Genomic DNA, 24,688 nt, shown 5'->3' on the forward strand with positions numbered 1-24,688 from the left:
GCACGAGTATGAAAATCTATGGAAGCCAAACTATGTTACTCACTGATGATTTAATTATTTTGCTTCTTCTCAAAATACTGAGACTTCAAAGTTAAGGACACTGTTTTATACTACTATTATTTGCTGAAGTACCAGTGAAGGCGTCACTTTGGGCTCTGGGTCATTGTGACCAAACGATCGATTGATTTAATGGGGAAAATAATCAGCTGATTCATCCACAGTGAACTAATAATCATTAGCTGATAGTTCAGAATGAGCTCCACCATTAATGATGAGGAATAATCCCCTAATGACAGAATCTATAACAGGAGGACAGACACAGGGGACATCTGACTGCTGGAAGACATTAAGGACATTTAGTGATTATACTCACAGGACTTTTACTGGAGTTAGTATTAGTACGTCTTCCCCGCTGCACAGTTCATACATGTCTCCCCTCTGTCTGTCTGTCTTGTGTCTAAACATAGCGTCCCAGCGTCGCCTCCTCTCGGTCTTAATAAGGCAGCTGTTGGTCTAAACGGCATCAGAAACCGGTTTGAGCTGCACTGCCGATCCTCTCCACCATCTCACCAGATCAACTTTCACAGCCGACCGAGCGCCTTGTGTCTAAAACCGCTGACAGGAGAACGTCTCAGGCCAGGAACTTTTTTTAGGCCTTCAGTATTTCTGTCTTCTGCTTCCTGGAATTTCAGACTGCTTTAAAGGTGTCCGCCCCAACAGTCTGTTACACAAAATAATACTAATAATCAACAGACTGGTGGTTTTATTTTCGACAGACATCAATAAGTCAGGAGCCTTCAGACTGAACGTCCCGTCAGGATCGTCGTGGATCAGTTCTCCAGAAGAGCAGCAGTTTTATGAGACGTCCTGGTAGTCAAGTGGTCAAAGACCAGTATAACTGCAATGTTTCCAGTTTGATTCCCGTTGGAACCTTTGCCGCCCGTGTCCACCCTCACACCTGTCCGTGATGCGGGATCCCGACTGACCTGAGGTCAGCCGTGTCGTTACCAGTCGTGAGGGCGAGCGTGTCATCATGGCGAAACGTGGTCCTGGAGAGACCTGCTGTAGCTGAGCCACCACAGATTTAGTCAATGCGATAGTGTCACAAAACTTTACAGGTGTGTAGGTAGGGACAGAAGAAATACTCTGTCCTGCATTCCCACGTGTACTGAGGCTGCAGACTGCCTGCCCTCTGATCGGTGGAGGTTTGTTTTAGCTGACAGGAGGCCTGCAGACACTTCACACTATAGGGTAGCAGTCAAATTAATGGAAATAAAATTAAGAAATAATTCATAGAAATAATTAAGTCTTAATTGTTGTGGAGACTCAAACTTCCATGTTGGAATCAACATGTTTCATAACTACACTGAATAAAACCACAGTGAGTTTACAAACAACGCAGTAACCACGGAGACAGTCAGCTGTTTGTCATGACGTTAGTTTTATTGCCGTTGGTTGAGTCGGTGTGAATGAGCACAGTGATCACAGTGGCTGACAGCATGGAGACCCTCGCAGGGGTCAAAGGTCAATGAAACACAGGTGACATCATCAGGGCTCAAAGTTAACTCTTTCATCATCGACTCGGCGAGTTTTTGGCTGGTGACTCGTTAACGCCGAGCCCCGTGTGTCGTTACTATCGTTAACACAGCTATTAATTAATTAAGCTACTTATCACCTAATCGATTGTCTAATCTAGTTATGGATGGAAGACTGCGGTTTACAGGAAGTCACAGAGACACAGTTACAGTAAAATGGCCGACGCTGGGATGAATGAGGTCACCATGTAGCTCAGTTTGGGCTGGAAACGCAGACCGGACTGAAGTGGTGCAATCACACACACAAGTGAGAGAAGACATGAAGATAAAATGTCTGGCTCATACAACCTGAACAGGAAATAAATAAATAATGATAAAAATTAAAACTTTGAGATATTAGTTGATGTGAAATTTGGAATAGATTCATCTGGTCTTATATATTGAGTTTCGTCAGATGTTTCTTACTGACAAACTGAAAAGTCCTGATGTAATAAACAAATTTAGTTTATATTTGTTTACATTGAGTGGCACTGTCTCCATCACAGCAGCTGAATCAGCTGTTAGCAGCTCCTGTCTGCAGCGTCCTCATGGACGGACAGACAACCATCACTGATCACTGAGACACTGAAGGAAACTTCAAAACAGAAGGATTCTCAGGCAGGTTCTGCAGCGTCTTTCTCTCTGATTTCTAAGTGGATTTTGGAGGTTTATTCTGGATGTATTATATTATATCAGAGATAATGATCTCCTGTGGAAGTGTAAGTCACACTGAATGATTCAACATGAGTTTCATGTCTGTGAGTTCAGATCTGACTGAGTTATGAGATTTTAGATGCAAACTGCAGCAAAAATACACTGATTTGCTGATGATGTTGTACTTTCCATTAGATTTTACTGAAGAGCCATATTTTACTGAAAACTCTGTTAAGTACAGCTGCAATCATCTCATTCACATTTGGAGCCTTTTTCGTTGCTGTTTTTCTGGCTCTGTCTCAGGAAGGTGACTCTGATTGGCTGATTGTTTTTCCAACAGAGGAAACAGCCGTCAATGAGCCGTGTCAGACCACGCCTCTGAAGGGCTGAAACACTGGGAAATGTGGAAGGTGATTCAGACGTCAGTTTTGAGTCACTAAGTTATGAGAAGCTTGTGAGAGTTTTTATTTTTCATCTATTATTTTAGCTCAACATGAACTTCTTGTATGACGTCTGTAATTGAGTTCATATACATTTCAGTTCTGATGAACTTCGGTGATGCGTTTCCTCTCGTCATCCAGCTCTGTATATGTAAACCTGCAGGGACTCGGTCCGGTCTCTGTTTCCAGCCCAAACACGATGGGGTTTCCCACCGGAGGAGAGCGCCTCCTGCTGGTTCCACTGCCACAACATCCGACCTCAGGTCAGCTTCCCAAAAAACTCGAAGGTAAGAAAGTTACTTCATATCCTGATCAAAGTGACATATGATAAACCAGCCTGTTGTGTTAAGAAAAGGAGATTCTCCCAATCAGAAGAAACCAAAAAGAAACAAACAAAAAGAAGAAATCATTTTCCCTTTGAGCTTCTGTGGTCGTCTTTTGTTTTTGGAGGTTAAAAAACACTTTGGCAATGTTTTTGGCTATTAAATCTTTGACAATAGTTTTCAGAAATCATCTAAAAAAGTAATCTACAGTAAAATTAAGCTGAAATAAACGTTTTTCAAAACTTAAAAAGCTGTGAGTGAAATCCAGTCTCTGCTGGTCTGAGAACAGCAGGAGGTTTTGGGGAAACAGACTTCAGATGGTTTTTGGGAAACAGGCGCTCTCTGCTGAAGGAAACCAGCTGACAGACAAGTTTGTTGGACAGAAGCGATGATCCGAACCTGGACGCTCACACTGATTCTGTACTCCGACAGTTTTACAGCAGCGTGTGACGTTTTACAGCACCTGCAGACTGATGTGATTTCCCGCTCTGCGTCCGGCGACCCGGCGCTTCACAGTACAGGATCAAAGATTCTGTCTCAACAACGTTTTTTTTGGCTGAAGAGCACAGAGACAAAATGACATGAAACAACATCAGCTTTTGTTAATGTACATTTTCACTTTTTCAGATTTTCTTTTGTCTTAATGGCTGCAGATTTGTACTTTTCCACCCTCTGACCCTCCCAGGCTCCAGTTCAGAGATGAGACATTTTAAAAAACAGTAATGATACAACTTTGCTTCAAAAATAAAAGATTCTACGTTTAAAATGTCAGTTAGATCAGAGTTTCAATAAAATACTGCCTCAGGTTAGTTTTATTAGTGAATATCAGTAATCAGTGGCACTTGAGTCACATGTGACCTCTACAACAACATTTGATCTCTAATCTCACTAGTTTAAATCATCAGCACTGAGACTAATAATCTCCTCCAGACCAGCCAGTCAGCATCAGCCCCACTGTAGAGCTGAAAATAATTAGTCAGATTCTTTTTGTTGAAGTCCATACAGTCCAAACAGATGTTTCAGTCCAGCAGTTCAGAATCAGTTCAAAAACAGAAAATCAGTAAATCCTTAAAATAAAGACACTAGAAGCAGATTCATTTTCGGGTGCTGTCAGTAATATTTTCCTGTCGTGGGACGGACAGATCTTCATGTTTACAACATCCCAGCTGGTCATGTGAGGGTTAAAACACTTGGGCGTCCATGTTTGTTTCAGACTCTTCTGTTATTCTAACAGTCTTCCAGTCGTATTTGTTGTCGTGACGTGTCAGTAAGTCAGAAACTCTGAGCCGAGTTATCGTTAGCTAAATATCAATAAGAAGTGATTGGCTGGTCTGGTGCTTCTTAGACATGATGATTGGCTGGGAAACAGGATTCACACTGAAACCAGATTCAGTTTGGCCTGTTTTCATTCTCACTTTGTTTTTGTAGTTTGAATTAAATCAGTTCAATTTTTATTTTGTTGCTTTTAAAGTCAATGTTATGAAAAGACAGACTGAGCTGATTGGCTACTGGGCCTGTAACAGGGACTCTCCATACACTCTCTCACATTAACTGTTTTACCATATATGGTGTCATCAAGGTGTCTGGAAGCTCCCATTGACTGCTGGGATATGTGGCTTTTCTGCTGTAGTGTTTATTTCCAGCTGCACCACCTTGTTGAGGTAGCTGTTCTGCTGCATACTGTTAAGGTGGTGGTGAGCGGTTTATTCTCCGTTTCAGCACCACTTCAACTTCAGTTAGATCCGCCGTCATCAAACTAAGAACTGACTTAACATTTTGAAGTCACAGTCGGCAGTTATTCAGCCGGTAAGACTTTTAAACGTACATCTCCGTTATCTGCCACAATGTAGAATATGTGGACATAAATGTTATCAAATGAGACTTTGACATAATAATAATGTGAGAATCTGAGCCGTGGGGGGTCTGAAGGAAAAACACTGACAATCAGTTAAACACTCAAGAGAAAAAAGCTGAAATCATCTAAAGCTAAAACTCTTCAAACACTTGAGCACTTTGAAAATTAGAAATCAAAAAAGTAAAGAAAAAAAAGATTCCCTTTCGTGGTGTGTTCAGAGCCACATGAAGCCTCGACAGCCTTAACATCGCTGCATCGCAGCAAACCCGCCAAAATAAAAGCCCCGCCCTCGCTGCTTGTTCACATTAGGCGGTCAGACATCACTTAAAGGCCTCACAGCATCGACGTATGACAATATAATAAAACAATTATTGGATGTAGAGCCACTAAAATGTGTCCCAGTTTTACAGTTTTGGTTTTAATTTTGAGAAATGTCTGTAGTTGGGGGCCACATGAAACAGGCGGAGGAGGGAAACGTTTCCAGAAACACTTCCCACAATCCCCTCCTGCTGGCAGCCGCCGCCGCCGATGCTGCTGACAAGGCGTTGCATAAAAAAGCTAAAGGAAGTTTGTTTTGAAGGTTTGGGAAGTGGGAGTGAGGTAGCCTGAAGCTCGAGTCGGTCGCTTCGTGCGGCGCGTTGCTTGTGTTCGACGGCTAAATGTGAACAATCAGCCAGAAATCATCATCACATTTACATACTGCATCAAATATAGATAACACAAAGATATTCAATATATATATATCTGTCATACTGTATGTATCAGCAAAATAAAAGCCTCCACAAAATAAATCTCTGATTCATTTTACAATATGTAAAACAAAACACGATTCTTTTTAAAAGTGCTAGCAACATTATTTTACAACAATGTGCAAATGTATGTAGTTTTAGTATATCTTACATTCTAATCATTATGTTTCCCCGTGACAGGTGGATGGTGAGTGGTTGCTAAGAGACAGAGTTGTAGACACGCCCCCGCAGACTGCTGATTAGTGGGATTTAAACTGAGCCGTACACAGGATGTCCTGTGGGACTCTGGGTTTGGCTAGTCAACCGTACGGGCTCTAGAGTTAAGACAACGACATAAGGCAACACTTGGCATCAAGCTGAGTCCTCCGGCTCTCATCTCTCCACCAGCTGATCTGACTGGTTAAAATGGATTCAGTCTTAAACTCGTCTCAACTGTGACGACGTCAAAATGACAAGATCTGGATTTTCTTGGACATAAAAAGTTTGGAAAACTTCATCCATGTTGCTGCATTTTTGAAAAGCTACCTTTAAATTGAGTTTAAGTCCAAAACAAACACAGATGGTCCCTGAATGGATCCACCTGTCGGTCTAAGTTTTAGTTTCAGCATCGAGCACCTTCAGCTGTTCGGGTGGAGAGCGCCATGTTTGGAAGGAGGACCTCAGCGTCAACGAGACCGACGAGACGAGGCAGAGAGGAAGAAGAGTGAACAGGTTGATATTGGCAGCCTGGAGCCCTGGTCTGGGATCAGCCCTGCAGGGCGAGTATCGCTCCGTTTGGCACTTCAGTCGACCCGGGTATGCAGAACGAAGCCCGACCTCGGACCTGATTCTCACACGGGCCTGAACCTCCTCATGAGAAGGTCAGATACACAACATGAAGGGGTTAAAGGTCAGATCCAGTGTGATTTCAGTGCAGTGACATGACAACTGACAGTGCGATCTATATATGTTGTGTTGTGACGAGTGTCACCGGTTTCCTTCTTTAAACTGCTCGTTGTGTCTGACCAACAGTCCGAAGACATTCAGCTCATCATCATGTAAGAACACATGATGAAGAAGCTGGAACCAGGTCATGTTTGGCCCTGATCAAGAACTTGCCAATTAATCAATTATCAAAATAGTTGCTGGTAAATTTTCTTGAAAGCTGCAGGAAGGTGGACGTCTACCATGTCATTCCTCTACCGAGTCAGTTAGACGGATGAAACCAAATGAACAATGACTGAATTCTCACTGGAAACTTCCTTCTAACGTCACATCTTTTTGTTGCCTGAGTGAGTCAAACCTCGGTGTGACTGTCGAAAACAGGTCGGAGGTCAGCGGTCAAAGAACCACACGCTGCTCAGTCAGGACAGTTCTGGGATCAGTAATAGGAGCTGGTGATTCACAGTATTGAGCTTCAGAGCTTGAAGGAAACGAGCTGCGCTGATATGTTGAAACAACCGAAACGTCCTGATCAGGGTTTAGAATCTAGATCAATAACAGGCTTCAACAATCAAAGTGCTCACAAACAGGATTAAAGACAGTAGAGTCCAACTCAGGACGGTCTGACGGCGCATTCAGGACTCACTGAGCTCAGTTCGGCTTCCTGGCAGCGTGGTGCGTTCATGGACCGCTGGTTGCTCCGTAACAGGAACTTATTTTACACTTCAGTCCTGCAGCCAAACTCTGCGGAGCTCTTTAGAAGCGTCCAGTCAGAGTTTTCAGGGGTAGATCCAAAATCAAACGGACATGGAACCGTCTGCTTTTACAAATGTCTTCTCAAATATACTGGAGGTACCACATCTTTGACCACAGGACTGAAGAGCAGACCATCCTCTGACAATTTAAAGTCCTGTTACGATGCAAATGACCTCTGGTTATTTTCTGGGGGTCAGTCAGTCAGTCTGTCTGTCTGTCTAGAACTCTGTCTAATAAACAGCCAGTACACATACACAGCCCACTGAAGTGTCACAAAACTGACTGTGCTGATGTTTAATGTTAGTATGATGCTGAGATAATGACAGTGTGTGTGTGTGTGTAATGGCCGTTTATCAGGTAAGTCTGCATGTCCAACTCCCCCCACCCCACCCCAAGACAAGATTGCAGTGATACCCTTCATCCAAGTTGCGACTTGACGGGAGACGTTCAGCAGCGTTTCATCAGGAAGAAAATCTTTCCGAACTTCTTCTTCTTCAGCTCCTCCAGGGTTTGACATTTTGTCGACATGTCATCCTTTTGAATATTTACATTTTCCTTATTGAGAACTAGAGGAATCAAAGCCCTTTACAGTTAAAGAACCCAGTGATCTGCTGGTTTTAGTCACAAATTTAGTTGTAATCTGGAAAACAGGAAGCATTTGTTGTTGCCGTAATTCTCGAAAGCCTCCTGGAGGAGCCGCTTCGACCTCTTATTCCCTTGTTCCTTTACAGGCATGAAGAATCTCTTGGTAGCTTTGGTCTGCTGGAGGCGTCTGGAGGAGCTGAGGAGGCCGATCGATGGATCCAAGGTGACCCATCAATCAGTTCATCTGGGGAGACAGCCAGACGAATGGAGGTAAATCTGTGGGTCAGGTGTGTGGTGGGGAGGTGCATCTTGTCACAGGTGGGATGGATGGAGATAGAGTGCTGTGATTGGTGCAGTCCCGCCTACATGACACTCTCAAAGATGATGACTTTGTTGTCGTCAGTGCCGGGGGACATCGAGGTCAGGGACTTGATGTCGGGGGCCATGTACTCCATGTGATGGACCCCCCACACCGGAGTGGTCAGGTGAGCCCAGCGCTGCAACACACAGCAGGAAACATTAAAAGACTTCAGGTGATAAAATATAATACAATATAATATAATATCAGATGCGATGTGGAAGGTGCTTCTCCATTAAAGCCGCCTTGTGTTTTACTCAAAACACAAACTCTGTTTTCATCAGCTTTAACAATCACGTTGAACTCATTTTCCTTCCTCATAAAACATCTGCAAATCCTGTTGTTTACTAGCTGGCATTCTTCTTCTTCTCTGCCTTTGTTGTGGTTTTATTGGCTCATCACTGCCACCTGTCGATCGGCAGAATACTGCGACACCATTGGCTGAAATGTGTTTCATGTGCGTCGACATGCAGACGACAAACTGCTCCGTCGAGCTGCCAGAGGTCAGAATGTGTTGCTGACCAGATGTTTGTGTGTCAAGTCTTTCCGAAGATCTTAGAAGTAGCAGCTAGATTTAAACTGATGATTTACTACATCAGGTTACATTTTAAAGCTCAGAAATCTCTCATCTAGTAAAGACAACTCTACATTCTGTACTGTGACGCACTAACAGAAACGCTTCACTGTGAATGTGCAGTGTGAGCGAGTGCTGACCTCTTTGAAGGTTCCCTTGGCTCGGAAGAGTTTGTAGAGAAGGCTGACGGGGATGCAGAGCATGGAGGACAGAGCCAGACACCAGCCAATCACCTCGCCCCACCACGGGTACACGTACACATTGTTGTAGGTCAGCGGCTTGTAGTTCACCAGGTGGAACAGAAAGATGCCCTGCAGAGGAGGAGAGGGGGACACAACAGGACTGAGCCACCTCAGCTAATCAATACTATTCATCTTATTCATGTTATGGGCGTCAGGCAGCTCTCTGTGGACCACCTGTGGGGATGGCAGCTCAGGAGGGTCCCATTACATTATTGTATTTGTATTTCTGAAATGTAAACAATGCTGATGTTGTTCCTGTTGAAGGTTGTGTGTGTTGAATGTGGTTTGGCGGCTGCCGTGAGAACGTGTCTATGTGATGAAATGTACAAATAAAGAGTCGAATAAAGCTGCCGAGTGTCTGCGGGTCCGTGTCCTCCGCAGGACCGCTGGTGTTCACTCGTACCATGCAAACACATGGAGTTATAAAGGACCAGCACCACTTCATCCAGGGCAGCGGCCGGTAGCCAATCATACGAGCTACATCATCCATGAAGCGGTCAGCACCTGCAACACAACACCGAATCAGCAATCAGCGAGGAACCCATATGAAATATTAAGATTTAACTGTATTAAACTACAACATACGACTGAGGTACATGGTGTACTGTGATTTATGACATACTACACTATGGCACATTTACTGAAATACTATACTATACTATGACTTACTATACTATGAAGTTTTTAGTGTTCTATAATAAGGCACATCTTTCTATGAAATACTATAACTTACTATATTTCAACATACTTTCCACAGCACACTCCACTGTGACCATAACATTTTACACTATGAGACAATTCCCTTTACCAGACTGACCTGTGACCTGCTCTACTGTAACATCATGTAACAAAAGTACTCACACACCTATTTTAAGATCAGATACTTTGCTGACATACAGTACTTCACTATGGCACACCATGCAAATACTTAGCTGTGAAACACTACGCTGTGGTGTGTGTGTGTGTGTGTGTGTGTGTGTGTGTGTGTGTGTGTGTGTGTGTTGCATACCGTAGACCCAGGCAACTACTATGCATTCCCAGAATGCCTGCCACAACAGAGTCATTCCACTGGCCGAATAGTAGTCAAACAATTGGAAGACGTACATCCCTCCCTGCAGAGAGACAGAGGCTCAGTGTTTAATTTACTGCATCACCATCGTCAGTCAGAAGTTACATCTCTGTATGCAGCCAGTTATTAATGAAGTAAACATATTTTTAAATAGCGTTAGCTACATATACCAAGAAACAGGCCGTCTGTAACTGACCTGCGTCACCATGGAGAGGTCAATAATGAAGCACAGTAAACAGCATATCGCCACAGCAATCTCCCTTTTGTAGCGATGGTGGTGCTTTCCAGGAAACAGATCCAGAATTCCAGTTACAAAACCCTCCACGCCGACAAACTGAGACACAGAGAGAGACAGATAAAGTGTGACTGTGAAACTTACTGCAGATAGACAAGGTATCGCTTTACTGATCCACGGGGGGGCATGGATGTGTTAAAAACTAAGAAAACTTAAGTAAGAAAAATATTTTAATACAATAAATGAAATAAAGGTCCTATTTGTAACAATATGCAACAATTTAAATGTATGAATGTGTGAACGAGTGTAACGTCACTTAAAGAATGAGCCCCTCGCTGCCTTATGAGCGCTCACGAGTGTTTCGCCTCTCTTCAGCTCCATGTTCAGCTCAGTCCGCTACCCTCAACAAACGACCGGCACCCACCAAAACACAGAGTCCAACACAAAGTTCACGTAGCTTGCTTGCTAACGCAGACGAATTGCTAGCTAGCTAACGTAGCAAAATACTGTCTTGAGTGGATAACGTCAGTGAAGAACAGTGGAAAGACTATTCAAGACGGTTTTGGACAGTTTCAGTTTTAGTTTTTGTTGCGTTTGAATGAAGTGTGTTTCATGTCTTAGTCCGGGGGACGAGAGAAACTTGAAGTCAGAAGGTATGCGGTTGTATTTTTCTGTTTAATAAGGAAAGTAGGTGTAAGAGTATTTCGTTTGACATCTTGTGAGTTTATTTATTAGCCTGACTAAAGCTAAGAGAGTTTGTGGAGCGTATCGAACTCGCCGCTCACACACACCTCCCAGCTGAATGTATGGGGGTTGCCGGTGTTGTATCCGATTGCTTTCTACTGGCCAAGAGTGATGCAAGGCAGGAGTGGACAACTCAAACTGTAACGTTAACCTGAGCTAAGCTAATGTTATGCTGTAATGCTAGCTGTAAGTTAGCTACACGGCATGGATCTGGCGTTGGTTGCTTCATAACGTTAGCTGATGAAGTAACTTGCAAACGGTTCGCTAGTCTGTATCACGGAGCCAATGGTCCAAATAAAATATCGGAACATTACAGACAGTAACATTATTCTAAATATGATTGTAAATCAGTCGGTGTCACGTCACTGTTTCGGCTCGCTCTCCTACAGACTGCAGGCACGAGCAACAGGATGCCGACTGCAGTTCACTTCACGGCCACTGGTGTCATTAAAAACGACTTTCTGAAAACTCCATATCGAACCTTTGATATATTAAGAAAATAACATTTAAAAAGCTATAGAAATTAAAATCCCTGAGACTATATAAATAAATTTTATCTGTTATATCGGAGCTTCATTGAATGCACCATCAGGAAGATTTTTAAAACAGTCTCTGCTCTCCTTTAACAAATGATAAAACATATAGAAATGATATTCTATGAAATGCTGACATACTATACCATGACATTTTTTATACTGCACACTTTACTATGACATAGTATGACAGTATTTTTCCTATGGTGTACTATTCTATGGTATAGTTCACTATGACTACTCCATACATCCTCATATGAAATAGTATACTATGGAATACATTACTATGAAAAACTTCACTATGACATACTCTAGACTGTGTAAATGGACTGTGCGAATATTTAAGCACATATATGAGTCAAACTCAACTGCATCAATGTAACTTTAATAAAATCATCGTATCATTGGTCGAAATCTCTGTACGTTGAGTTACATGAGGTGAGGAGATGAAACCTGAAGGTGATATTATTTAAAATGTGATGAGCAGGGATGGAGAGTGTTGGTCACCTGACTGTCGAGTCCCAGCAGCAGCAACATGAAGAAGAAGAGTGCCGCCCAGAGAGGAGCCACCGGCATCAGACTAACCGCCATCGGATACGCAATGAAGGCCAGACCTGGACCTGAAGCCCACACAAAAAATAAATGAATGTTGGATTTCTGTTGTTGTTTGCCTTTGTTGTCCTGTGTACAGGGTGGACACCCTCTATGAATATGAATATATGAATATATGAATAAAGTTATGAGCTTCAACCAGTGATTCTCTAATGTTTCATTTGATACCTGCAGGTAATGAACGCATGACCTCACGAGGCCAAAGTTTACAGTATTTCACAAGAAAAAAGCTCAAATTTAAATTTTGTAACATAAATAGTTGTTTTTCTTACTTATGCTTTTAATCATCTTGTGGCGCCTCAGATTTAAAGGCTGGGAACAAAATGCCTTAAGAAGATATCAAATCTGATCCTGAACATTTTCTTTTTATCCACAAATCAAACTCTTCAATAATGTATGTAAATGAGGTCAAAGTGTTCACTGTACATTCTGTGTTTAAGAGCTGAGGTGAAAGGGCCTGCTTAAATAATCCTTCAGTTAATACTGCACACACACACACACAGAGTACGTTAAACCACTGTGAACGTGTCAGACAGGATTCAGAGTAAATTGGATTTGCTTTTGTTCTTTTTGCAGTGAGATTAAAATAAAAAGATTCATGTCCTCACGCTGAAGCAGCTGCTGTTATTTAATCTCTGTTACATACACCGCGATGATTCCTGCATACTTTAGTCAGCAGTCTGACATCCAAGATGTTCTATTTAAGTCAAACATTGTAGGAATTCCTCACTAATACAACAAATATTAATGAAAACACCTTCCATCTGTGTGAGTGAACGTCAGAGAACACAAATGTGAATCCACAATGAGACAGACAGAGTGCTGCAGTACGCTGCCTTCTGTGGAGAGACTAAATATAACTGTGTTTGTGATGTCACGTCATGTGCTTCACAGCTATTAATAAACATACAGTTAGCTGAAGACTGCACACATACAACTACACAACACACACACACTTCATTCAGTCTTCATGTGAGGAAGTGAGGCTGGTTATTAACAGAGGTGGAGGAAGTATTCACATCCTTTACTTCAGTAAAAGTAGCACTATCACAGTGTACAAATACGACAAGTCAAAATTCTTCTTGTACTTAATGTACTTAAAGTATCCAAGTACTCATTATGCAGACGGGCCCCTTTCAGAGTGTCATGGAGCCAAGTTACAAGTTTTTATCTTGTCAGACAAGAAGAAATGCTTCGGTCTGTAACCGACGACACGTGTGGAACTGACAACACTGAATCATTTCTTAAAAACTCATCTATGTTTTGGAACTAAAGTTACAGTAAAAATGACAATATTTACTTCTGAGATGGAGTGGAGTAGAAGTATAAAGTAGCATGAAATGGAAATACTCAAGTATGTACTTGAGTGAATGTACTTCGTTACTTTCCACCGCAGGTTATAAGGAGGAGTTCAGGCGAGTTGCTGATGAATGTGATTGGTTTAAGATATCAAGCAATTTAAAACTGCATTAAAGCTGTAAACATCGGACATACAATCACCTTATTATCACAATGTGTAATAATATGGTGATATGATGAACATGTGATCAACCAGCTGCTTGTTTCCACATCCAGCAGCTACACGAGCCTTCATGTGGAGCGCTGCTTGTGTCCCCTGATGAATATAAGTCCAGTATTCAGTCTCTTTCAGCTCCTCTACCAACTCCTGAGGGAGTGCACAGTGGCTTTTTACAGCTTGTTTGATGAACCACACAGGAAATGTGCCGCAAAACCAAAACTAGGAGCTGAAGAGATGGTGATAATTCTCTATTTGCTAAAACCCGCCCTCCGTTGCTGTTCCCGTCAATCTCTGCTTTCTCAGGCGGCAGATGGTTTAAAGCAGCGGCAGGTTAACCACCCAAAAACATGTTGAAACAAAAGGTCCTTGATGTCAGACCGAAGTAGATAAAAGCAGCTTCTTGCTAATCTGTTAACGCGTTAGCCACAACTACTGTGTATATGTCAGCTTGTTTCTCTGCCTCCTAGTGGCCAAAGATTATGACTATAACCAATTTCAACCAAATGACCCAGATCCCCCATGTTGTTTCCCTCCTCTCACAGAGTGATCGTGTGTTCAGACCTTTAACCACCGAGCGGATATAAAGAGCTGTTGTTCCATCAGCCTCGGAGGCTTTGACAAAGGCTCCTGTTGCTGAATAACAACGACCGTAATATCTTTAATAACGTTGTCGAGTTCAGTATTTATCTGAGAATACGTACATTATGACCTCAGGAACATGTTTGAGAGGAACAGCTGGTGTTTGTGTTTTTTACCTGACTCAGCGACCTGTGAGATGTCGACTCCCTGCTCGGCAGCCATGAAGCCCAGAATAGAAAACACAACGAAACCAGCAAAGAAACTGGTTCCACTGTTTATTAGAGCCAAGACAAAGGCATCTCTGCAGGAGAGGGACGACAAAATGAACCCATTTTTATAAAAAAAAGAAGAAAAAAAAGCTATCACAAGAGCTAAATAAGCTAAATACCTAAAAACTTTGTCATTTCTGGATCACACATTTATTTCACATTATTATGTACTCGTGCTCCAATGGCACGAAACCATTTTGATTCTTTGACCCCCTTCTAAAAGTCCCTAAAGGGCTCTTAAAAGTTGCCAAATCTAGCGAGAAAGTCGCTTAGTCTCTGTTATTTCTGCCCATAAGCCAATCGGGGGTTTCTGTACATAATATAACCACATTTTGGCATCCATCCTCTTACCTCCACTTTCTAAAACACAGGTTACTATGTGTGTTAAAAGAAAACACAATTATTTATGAGTCCTAATAGTTTACTTGCCAGCAAGGAAATTGAACAAGACATTGATATACAGTATATATACTGAATACCAGTCTCAGGGGTACCAGTAGATACTGGTGTGGTGAGGAGAAGCTTGTACTGGGAGCTTTTCCCTCACTTTGGCCAAAATTCCAGCTCTTTCTTTCTAAGTTCAATTTTGTTTACATTGACGAAAAGGGGGATTGTATCTTTGTGAGGTCCAATTTCAGTTTTAAACCATCGTAGTGAGGACATGTCTGCATTGTGAGGACATTTTAGGTCCTCACTACTCAAAAGGACTGTTAAGGTTAAGACCTGGTTTTAAGGTTAAGGGTTAGGCATTTAGTTGTGGTGGTTCAGGTTAGGGGCGAGGGAATGCTTTATGTCAACGAGGGTCCTCACAAGTGTAAAAAGACAAACGTGTGTGTGTGTGTGTCGTACTTGTAACAGTCGTTGTTGAAGCGGTTGTAGCTGCCGAGAGCGGTCAGAGCTCCCAGCCCGATGGCGTAGGAGAAGAAGATCTGTGTGCCGGCATCGATCCACACCTGAAAACAGGTTAAAGGTCAAAGGTCACAGGCGTCTGATGTCTGATGTTTTTTTATTTGTGTGTTATTGTTTTTTGCTTTCTTTGTATTAATATTAATACCAAAGGGATCCTAATACTACTAATTAAATAATAATAATAATAATAATATTAATAATAATAACAAAGTAACACATTTTCTACAAAAGCTATAATAATACATTTTAACATAATTGCAAAAAACCTTATTATTATGATTTAAAATGAACCAAACAGAAACTTAATAAGTGGATTAATGATTGAGAGTTAATGGAGAACTATCAAGGTCACTATGATGGAGGACATTAGTCGTCACAATTGTCAGGTAATTAAGTAATAATGTGGAAAATAAACTGTTTTTTTACCCCTAACCTTGTCTGCCAGGCAGGGTGTGTTCGGCTGTGTGCCAACTGACCTGAGCCTCCTCCAGTTTGGACCAATCAGGTTTGATGTAGTACATGATGCCGTCGTATGCTCCAGGAAGTGTGACTCCTCTGACCAGCAGGATGATGAGGACCACGTAGGGGAAGGTCGCCGTGAAGTACACAATCTGAAACACACACCAAGGAACATATTCCCATAAAACACACGAGACTGTTTGTTTATGATGAATTACTTAAATATTCCTTTAAAAGTCCCTCTAGAAAATGTTCAGTTGGATTGGAAAGTGTATAATTTCTTTGATGATTAAGGCTCATTTTCTTCTTGTAACAGTTTTCACTGAAAAATAACAGAAAATAATCCATTTCTAACAGATTTTCCTGCAGGAACAGGCTGATCAGTACAGTTCACAGACAACTGTGTCCTCTTGTAACGAACACAGCTCTGAGAATGTTTCAGTTACAGAAGAAGAAAGAAAGAAAACACGAGTGAGGTGCTGATTTGGACCCAGAGTCTCTGAGAGTAACCCTCTGATTGGTGGAGGTTCAGGCTGTATGCAGCCTGCAGGCACAACTCAGGGCTAAAAATAACAAACAGCCATTTCTCTGCACATTTGTTGGATAAAAACAAAAACGAATTGAATCTATATGTAAATGTACAGATAATACATGCAGTACATGTTGTATATTAGTTTCTTGTACATCAGTTACATCCTTTAGTACTACAATACTCATTCATTCATCTGTGTATCCACTGTGTGTCTCTATGCATGTTGCTAGTGTTGCCAGCAATAATACAGCAATTCAAATAACCTTTTCTTTTGTTGGATTATTATGGAAAGCAGTTTCATCATAAAGACATTTATTATGTGACAGAAAACACCGGCTGTGACGTAAACTCACTGCCCTGTTTGTACAGTCTGGGACTGTTGTGGTTCTGTTCACCAACACCTGCATCGTCTGTAGTGACCCTGAAGGGTTCGCTCGACCAAATCACAAAAACATGAGACATCTCATTTCCTGTGTCCCTCGTGGCTTTGAGTCACGCAGACGGTTTTAGTCGCATGTGCAGATGTTGTGCGGTACCTGCATCTAAACGTCCACCTGTGTGGGATCTGAACGGACCCGGACGGTTGAGAGAAGCATCACATCAAAACAGCTTCTAGTGTTCATGAGAGAAAGTGAGAAAGCTACTGACACAAGTCTGCAAGACAACTTCATGCACCGTTCACCTCCCTCTGTTCTATATCAATATTTCTTTACCTATATATTTATTTTCTATATATTAGGGACGTCCCAGTCGAGGTTATATTGAGTATCTGAGTCCAATCTGAAGCACAGCGGGGGGGTCCTTTAACAGAGCTCCGTCTGTGAGACGCAGATTAAGAAAATAAACATGAACCTGATCTGAGGAAACAAGAGGACATGTGACCTGCTGAGAGTGTACACACACACACACACACACACACACACACACACACACACACACACTGACCTCGGCTAATGTGTGTTAACCTGAAGGTGTGAGGGAGTCTAAAGAAAAATGTCCTCCGCTGCGATTTGACTGAAACTATACTCCACCTGGGACCAGACGCTCTCCATGGTGCTGAAACTCCACATTCCTGTGTGTGTGTGTGTGTGTGTGTGTGTGTGTGTGTGTGTGTGTGTGTGTCTGTGTGTGTGTGTGTGTGTGTATGTGTGCCTGTGTTCAAGCAGCTCTATGAATGAACTGTCTCTCTCTCCCAGTGTGTCTCAGCCTCTCTCGCCCCGCTCTGATGCAACGCTCGGCTTTCAGCCTCCTGCTGACGATCAACAATAAGAGCTGTTTCTGTTGGTACTGAGAGCCGTGTGAGCGCTGCTGGAGACTAGAAACACACACACACACACACACACACACACACACACACACACACACACACACACACTGACACACACACACACACACACACACACACACACACACACACACACACTGACACTGACACATACACACACACACACACACACACACACACACACACACACACACACACGTGATAGAGGCTTGCAGGGTCAAATCCCTGGAAAGTGATGCTATAAAATATAAATAAATGAATATATAAATATACACATATGTATATATATACATATATACGTATATATGTATATATATATGTATTAGTTACAGCGTTGTGTTGGCTGTATGGAATCTAATTCAACATACTGAACATAAGCTGATTCTAATTTTGAGTGAGTCAGTTTACTGTACAGACGGTACTCTCTATATATTGTATACTTGTACACACTACGTTACGTGTACTGACGTGGCTGTGATGTCAGTGATGGCTGTCAGTGTGTGCGAGTCTCTGGACGGACAAACACTCTGGAGTTATGAGGTATGAGTACTCATACAGTACAATACACGGGTATTTCTCTGTGTGTCTCAGTCACGTCCCACTGCAGTCAAGCTGCCCTCCCACAGGACAACCAATCACAACCTGCCACCTCACAGCCTCCACTGTTCCTCCTTAACCCCCCCTCTCCCGCCGTAGTCATGCCAACACTTAGCCTGCCATGTGACAGCAGTGTGTACGAGTCTCAACGTCACGAGCCAATGAGACACACAGACACACACACACACACACACACACACCACACACACACACACATACACACACAGTGAATCGCAGTGAATCGCAGTGAATCACAGCCACTCGTCTCCTCTTCTTCATTTGAAGGTTTTAGTTTTAAAGGAACTTGTTTTGGCCGACTGGATGTACGAGGACACTGTTAGCTTAGCTTAAAATTACCTTCCAAATACTTAGAATCTGTCTGATTTACACCACCGATGTGATGGAAACAGGTTTTCGCACCAAACGACGACACTGATGGACCTTCTCTTGTTCTTCTTCTCGTTTTCTTTGGGGCAGTAAACATGAGATATGTGTCCTGCTGAGGCCAGAACAAACTAACGACCTCGCTTGGTTTACGTTCTCTTTCTCATTGACATGATGTTGCTGATCAATCAGCAGTCAGGTGACCTCTGACCTTCAGCAGTGTTATGTAATTGCCTGTAATGAACCCAGCTGGCGGTCAGGATGTGTGCTCCTGTATTAATTAGGGTTAGGGGTTAAACATTGCAGGGACACAGATACGTTCACACACCAACGTTGTGGGGACTCTATTCCCACCTGGTCCCTCACAGAATAATATCATGATAATAATGATATAAACTTTTATACTTATGTATTGTAGATGTGACTTCACAAAACAGGATTAAAAACAATGTTAAGCAGGAAACAAAAAGGAAAATAATCAGTACCAACATGTGAAATGTTGGTCATTTGGGGTATTTGTAATTTAATATTTTTGTTAAAACTGACCCTCAGTTTAGAGGTGATCTGCCAGGATTTGGAAAACCCCATATTTTTAAGCTTTTAGTTGTAAATTCTGCCTGCAACAACAGACGTTGTGAGCAGTGACTCAGAGGTCTGAAACCAGGCTCCAGGTGTGCTGACGGATTTTCAAGTTGTACAGAAATGAGTGGAAACCAACAGCTGCCTAGAACAACATAAAATACATAAAACCCCTCTGCGAGGGATGCGTTCAGAAACAGTGTGCAAAAGATAAAGTTATGCGTGTTACTTTTCCAGTGGACTTGACTCCCTTCCAGACGCAGAAGTAAACCATCACCCAGACGGCCATCAGACACAACATGAGCTCCCAGTTAAACTCTCCGGTGTCACCCAGACCAGAGGAGATGTTCAGCACCTTGTTCCTGCACAGAGAGAAGAGGACGTTAACATCAACCGACATCAGTGTCAGAGAGCAGAAATGTGGTTTCATCATTTCTGACATTTATTTAATTTTTGTGTTTGCAAACACTCACTTTAATAAAGGGCATAAACAGCCTCTGTGCTGTGCATCTTCAGCTAATTATCTGTTAATGAGAACCTGCTACTGAAGACGGTCGTAAAGTGGATCTTTAGTTTCAGACAAAATAAAGTAACTTATTAAATCGTAATCATAAAAACAGCTGATCTCCTGTTCTGGTTCTGGTTCAGTCAAGAAGACAATCGCTGTTCAGGTGAGTTCAGTGAATGTCCAATTACGATAATAACATCCACAGTACCAATAACAATAAGCAGTAATATTGTAATAATATTATTATTATCCGTTATGCCTCGAGGGGCACCACTTCAGCCACTATGTGTGCACGTCCATGGTTCAAAAATATAAAAGGAATCCGAAAGGTTAAAGTTATGTTCCTTTACTCAGTGACTACACCTGTCCTGACCTGACCTCCACCCTCAGAGACAGAGAGCTGCTCACCTGTTGACTCTACATTCAAACACTGTGACTTTCACCTCGTCAGCTGCCCGTTGTGTTAATAACCTGCCATGAAAACACAGAGTGCATTTCTACCCCACCGTTGATGTTTTGGGTTTTGGTGCTGTGAAGAACACAGTAGGTTGACAGTTAGTTGGGCTGAAAACACGCCATCAGGCGCAGGTTAAGCTGCTGCTGCTGCGTGATCTGCAACAACGACAACAATAACAACTGAACTGTGACAGAAAGGTCACGTGTTCAATCCGCTCGAGTCAAATTTTGAATATAACCTGTAATGATGCTGCAGCTATTTTCAAAAGAGGATAAAACAATCAACGGTTTAGCCTCTGGAGGCATCGGCTAATGTTTGGAGTCGGATAACAAGACTTCCTCTTCTTCTTCATTGTTTACAGTCCGGCAATTTGAATGCAGATCAATTTAAAAAAAGCTAATAAAAAGCTAATAAAATGCTGATCTCTAGGGTTCCGAGGTTGATAAAAAGCTAAATCAGGTGATAGCCGATGGGTTCTGAGATTGCATTTCGGACAATGCGTTCCGTCTCTTTTGCTGTTTACCTGACTGTTACCTGCATGCAACCAAAGCCCGCTCAACCGTGATTGGTCAATACTACAAACGGAATCCAGAAGGCTTCCGAAACCAAAATCTTGTCCTTTTCCTACAGATTCTGTGTTCATGAGCAGATGTTTATAGAGATTACCCATCTCAACCAGATCCAAGTGAACCCAACATCACCCGTCTGACCTGAGCTAACCTGTCCACCACAACCCAAACACAACATCAGGCTAAACCTCACTACAAACACAACCCAAAGACCCCACCCGTCCCGCCAACACAGCACGACCCACTAACCGGAACCCAACCAGATCAGAACTCACTCCCAGAACTCGATGATGGGCGATCGTGCGTTAGCCAGCTCGGCGCAGGTCATGTTGCCGCCGATGGTGGTGTTAGCGAGGCTGCCGTTGTTGCAGTCCTGGTGACGGAAGATCTCGATGCAGCTGGGCGTGTTCCATTCGTTGTCACAGGTGGACCAGGGGAGGGTGGCGTTAAAGGACTTGATTAGATAGTAGAAGCCCCAGGCCAACACCATGATGTAGTAGGTGTTACAGAAAAACACAATCACCATGGAGGCATAACCCAGACCTGAGGAAGAGGAGGGGCAGAATACAACATGAAAAAGCTTTATTTATATATTTATATAACACGTGTCACACCCAAAACACAAGGAGAGAGAAAATGATATATTCATACTAAAAATGGTGCTAGTAACAGTTCTAACAGTAACAATAATACCAGCAAGATAATGACTTTAATTCTAATGAATTCATTTATTTTACATGTGAAATTTGTTTTCATACGTTGTGTTCTCTCACACTTTTTTCCACATGTGATGAAGTCACGTATGTTAGTCAAATGTTGACGATGACAGATTTGCTGAGTCGTTAATTATTATTATCACATCAAAGACAGGATTCGTTTATGAGTTGATGAGCGTAACATCCAATCAGAGCTCAGCCCTGGACTGGACTCTGGTTCTAATAGAGGCCTGGTTCTAATGTAAGACTGTTTCTAATAGAGGCCTGGTTCTAATGTAAGACTGGTTCTAATAAAAGCCTGGTTCTAATGTAAGACTGTTTCTAATAGAGGCCTGGTTCTAATGTAAGACTGTTTCTAATAAAAGCCTGGCTCTAATGTAAGACTGTTTCTAATAAAAGCCTGGTTCTAATTTAAGACTGTTTATAATGTAAGACTGGTTCTAATGTAAGACTGTTTCGAATAGAGGCCTGGTTCTAATGTAAGACTGTTTCTAATAGAGGCCTGGTTCTAATGTAAGACTGGTTCTAATAAAAGCCTGGTTCTAATGTAAGACTGGTTCTAATAAAAGCCTGGTTCTAATGTAAGACTGGTTCTAATAAAAGCCTGGTTCTAATGTAAGACTGTTTCTAATAGAGGCCTGGTTCTAATGTAAGACTGGTTCTAATAAAAGCCTGGTTCTAATGTAAGACTGGTTCTAATAAAAGCCTGGTTCTAATGTAAGACTGTTTCTAATAAAAGCCTGGTTCTAATGTAAGACTGTTTCTAATAGAGGCCTGGTTCTAATGTAAGACTGTTTCTAATAAAAGCCTAGTTCTAATGTAAGACTGTTTCTAATAAAAGCCTGGTTCTAATGTAAGACTGTTTCTAATAGAGGCCTGGTTCTAATTTAAGACTGTTTATAATGTAAGACTGTTTCTAATGTAAGACTGTTTCTAATAAAAGCCTGGTTCTAATGTAAGACTGTTTCTAATAGAGGCCTGGTTCTAATGTAAGACTGTTTCCAATAAAAGCCTGGTTCTAATGTAAGACTGTTTCTAATAAAAGCCTGGTTCTAATTTAAGACTGTTTATAATGTAAGACTGGTTCTAATGTAAGACTGTTTCGAATAGAGGCCTGGTTCTAATGTAAGACTGTTTCTAATAGAGGCCTGGTTCTAATGTAAGACTGGTTCTAATAAAAGCCTGGTTCTAATGTAAGACTGGTTCTAATAAAAGCCTGGTTCTAATGTAAGACTGGTTCTAATAAAAGCCTGGTTCTAATGTAAGACTGTTTCTAATAGAGGCCTGGTTCTAATGTAAGACTGTTTCTAATAGAGGCCTGGTTCTAATGTAAGACTGGTTCTAATAAAAGCCTGGTTCTAATGTAAGACTGTTTCTAATAGAGGCCTGGTTCTAATGTAAGACTGTTTCTAATAAAAGCCTGGTTCTAATGTAAGACTGTTTCTAATAAAAGCCTGGTTCTAATTTAAGACTGTTTATAATGTAAGACTGGTTCTAATGGAGGCCTGGTTCTAATGTAAGACTGTTTCTAATAGAGGCCTGGTTCTAATGTAAGACTGGTTCTAATAAAAGCCTGGTTCTAATGTAAGACTGTTTCTAATAAAAGCCTGGTTCTAATGTAAGACTGGTTCTAATAAAAGCCTGGTTCTAATGTAAGACTGTTTCTAATAGAGGCCTGGTTCTAATGTAAGACTGGTTCTAATAAAAGCCTGGTTCTAATGTAAGACTGGTTCTAATAAAAGCCTGGTTCTAATGTAAGACTGGTTCTAATAGAGGCCTGGTTCTAATGTAAGACTGTTTCTAATAGAGGCCTGGTTCTAATTTAAGACTGTTTCTAATGTAAGACTGGTACTAATGGAGGCCTGGTTCTAATGTAAGACTGTTTCTAATAGAGGCCTGGTTCTAATGTAAGACTGTTTCTAATAGAGGCCTGGTTCTAATGTAAGATTGGTTCTAATAAAAGCCTGGTTCTAATGTAAGACTGGTTCTAATAAAAGCCTGGTTCTAATGTAAGACTGTTTCTAATAAAAGCCTGGTTCTCCGTGTGCGGTACATTACCACTTTGTGAGAACGTACAGTAGAATATAGTATATATTATAGTATTATATATATATATATATATATATATAAATATATATTATATTTATATTTATAAATATAAATATATATTATATATATAAATATATATTTATATATAATATATATATATTATATATATATAAATAGTATTTCCCCGCTGTGGGATAAATAAAGTCTAAGTCTAAGTCTAAGTCTAAGAACAGACAAAGCCTCCGTCACAGACCACCACTGACTCACTGCTCTAATGTCTGTATAATGAACACCTGACGTTCCTGCTCTTCAGAGGAGGAACCCTTTACGATTTGAATGACTCCATGGTCGTCCCTCTAGCGCCCCCCTCAGGACAAACCTCACGGGTTTATCTCCACTACAGGTGAGAGTCTGAGTCATGTGAGGGTGTGATGTTGACTGTTGGTGTTGTAGGAATGTGAAGGTGGAGTTCTGTCAACACCACCCGAGTCATGTGGTCACCCGTAGAGATCCACCGGCTGATAAACTCAGTGTGTAAAGCTAACACAGATATCAAAGAGTCAGGCGGCATGAAAGAGTTGCGTGTGTGTGTGTGGACATAAATCCTGTTTACACAGTCACATTGTGGGGACTCGCATTCGTTTTGTGGACAAAATTCAAGTCCCCACAACGTAAATCATCACATTTGATTAAAAGAAGTTTAATGTTAGAGTTAGGTTATAGTGAGGCAAGTAGTGGTTATCAGGGGTAATTGGGGTTTGATATATGGGGGGGTGTTTCTCACAGGATTTTGTGAGACTGTGGTGGGTGGATCTCAGACCGGGTGTAAAATGTTGTACATTTTAAAGTTAAATGCATCAATCTGGTGCACTTTACATTAAGACATTAAGAGGCCAGAAGATAACAATTTAATCATTAACACACTTCACAAGATCTAGTCTCAAGATCTAGGAAATGAAAGTAAGTCAATATAAAGTTCTCTGAAGGTATGTGTGTGCATGTGTGTGTGTGTGTGTGTGTGTGTGCGTGTGTGTGTGTGTGTGTGTTGCTGGT

The 24,688-nt window shown here is 41.7% G+C and overlaps 1 protein-coding gene across 1 annotated transcript in view; it reads right to left on the reverse strand.

The window, feature by feature from the left end:
• Positions 1–8,219: 8,219 nt before the first annotated feature.
• The window catches only part of slc6a8 (solute carrier family 6 member 8), a 27,610-nt gene continuing 11,141 nt past the window's right edge, over positions 8,220–24,688 (reverse strand). The window contains exons 3-13 of the mRNA XM_070910024.1: positions 21,146–21,413; positions 19,566–19,698; positions 15,977–16,111; positions 15,441–15,544; positions 14,499–14,623; positions 12,120–12,232; positions 10,297–10,434; positions 10,041–10,143; positions 9,435–9,535; positions 8,930–9,100; positions 8,220–8,354 (exon numbers count right to left, since the gene is read on the reverse strand). Coding sequence (XP_070766125.1) covers positions 8,220–8,354; positions 8,930–9,100; positions 9,435–9,535; positions 10,041–10,143; positions 10,297–10,434; positions 12,120–12,232; positions 14,499–14,623; positions 15,441–15,544; positions 15,977–16,111; positions 19,566–19,698; positions 21,146–21,413 — 1,526 coding nt within the window. The remainder of the gene's footprint in view (positions 8,355–8,929; positions 9,101–9,434; positions 9,536–10,040; positions 10,144–10,296; positions 10,435–12,119; positions 12,233–14,498; positions 14,624–15,440; positions 15,545–15,976; positions 16,112–19,565; positions 19,699–21,145; positions 21,414–24,688) is intronic.

The sequence above is a fragment of the Enoplosus armatus genome, chromosome 8 (genome assembly GCF_043641665.1).
Source record: "Enoplosus armatus isolate fEnoArm2 chromosome 8, fEnoArm2.hap1, whole genome shotgun sequence".
NCBI lineage: Eukaryota > Metazoa > Chordata > Actinopteri > Centrarchiformes > Enoplosidae > Enoplosus > Enoplosus armatus.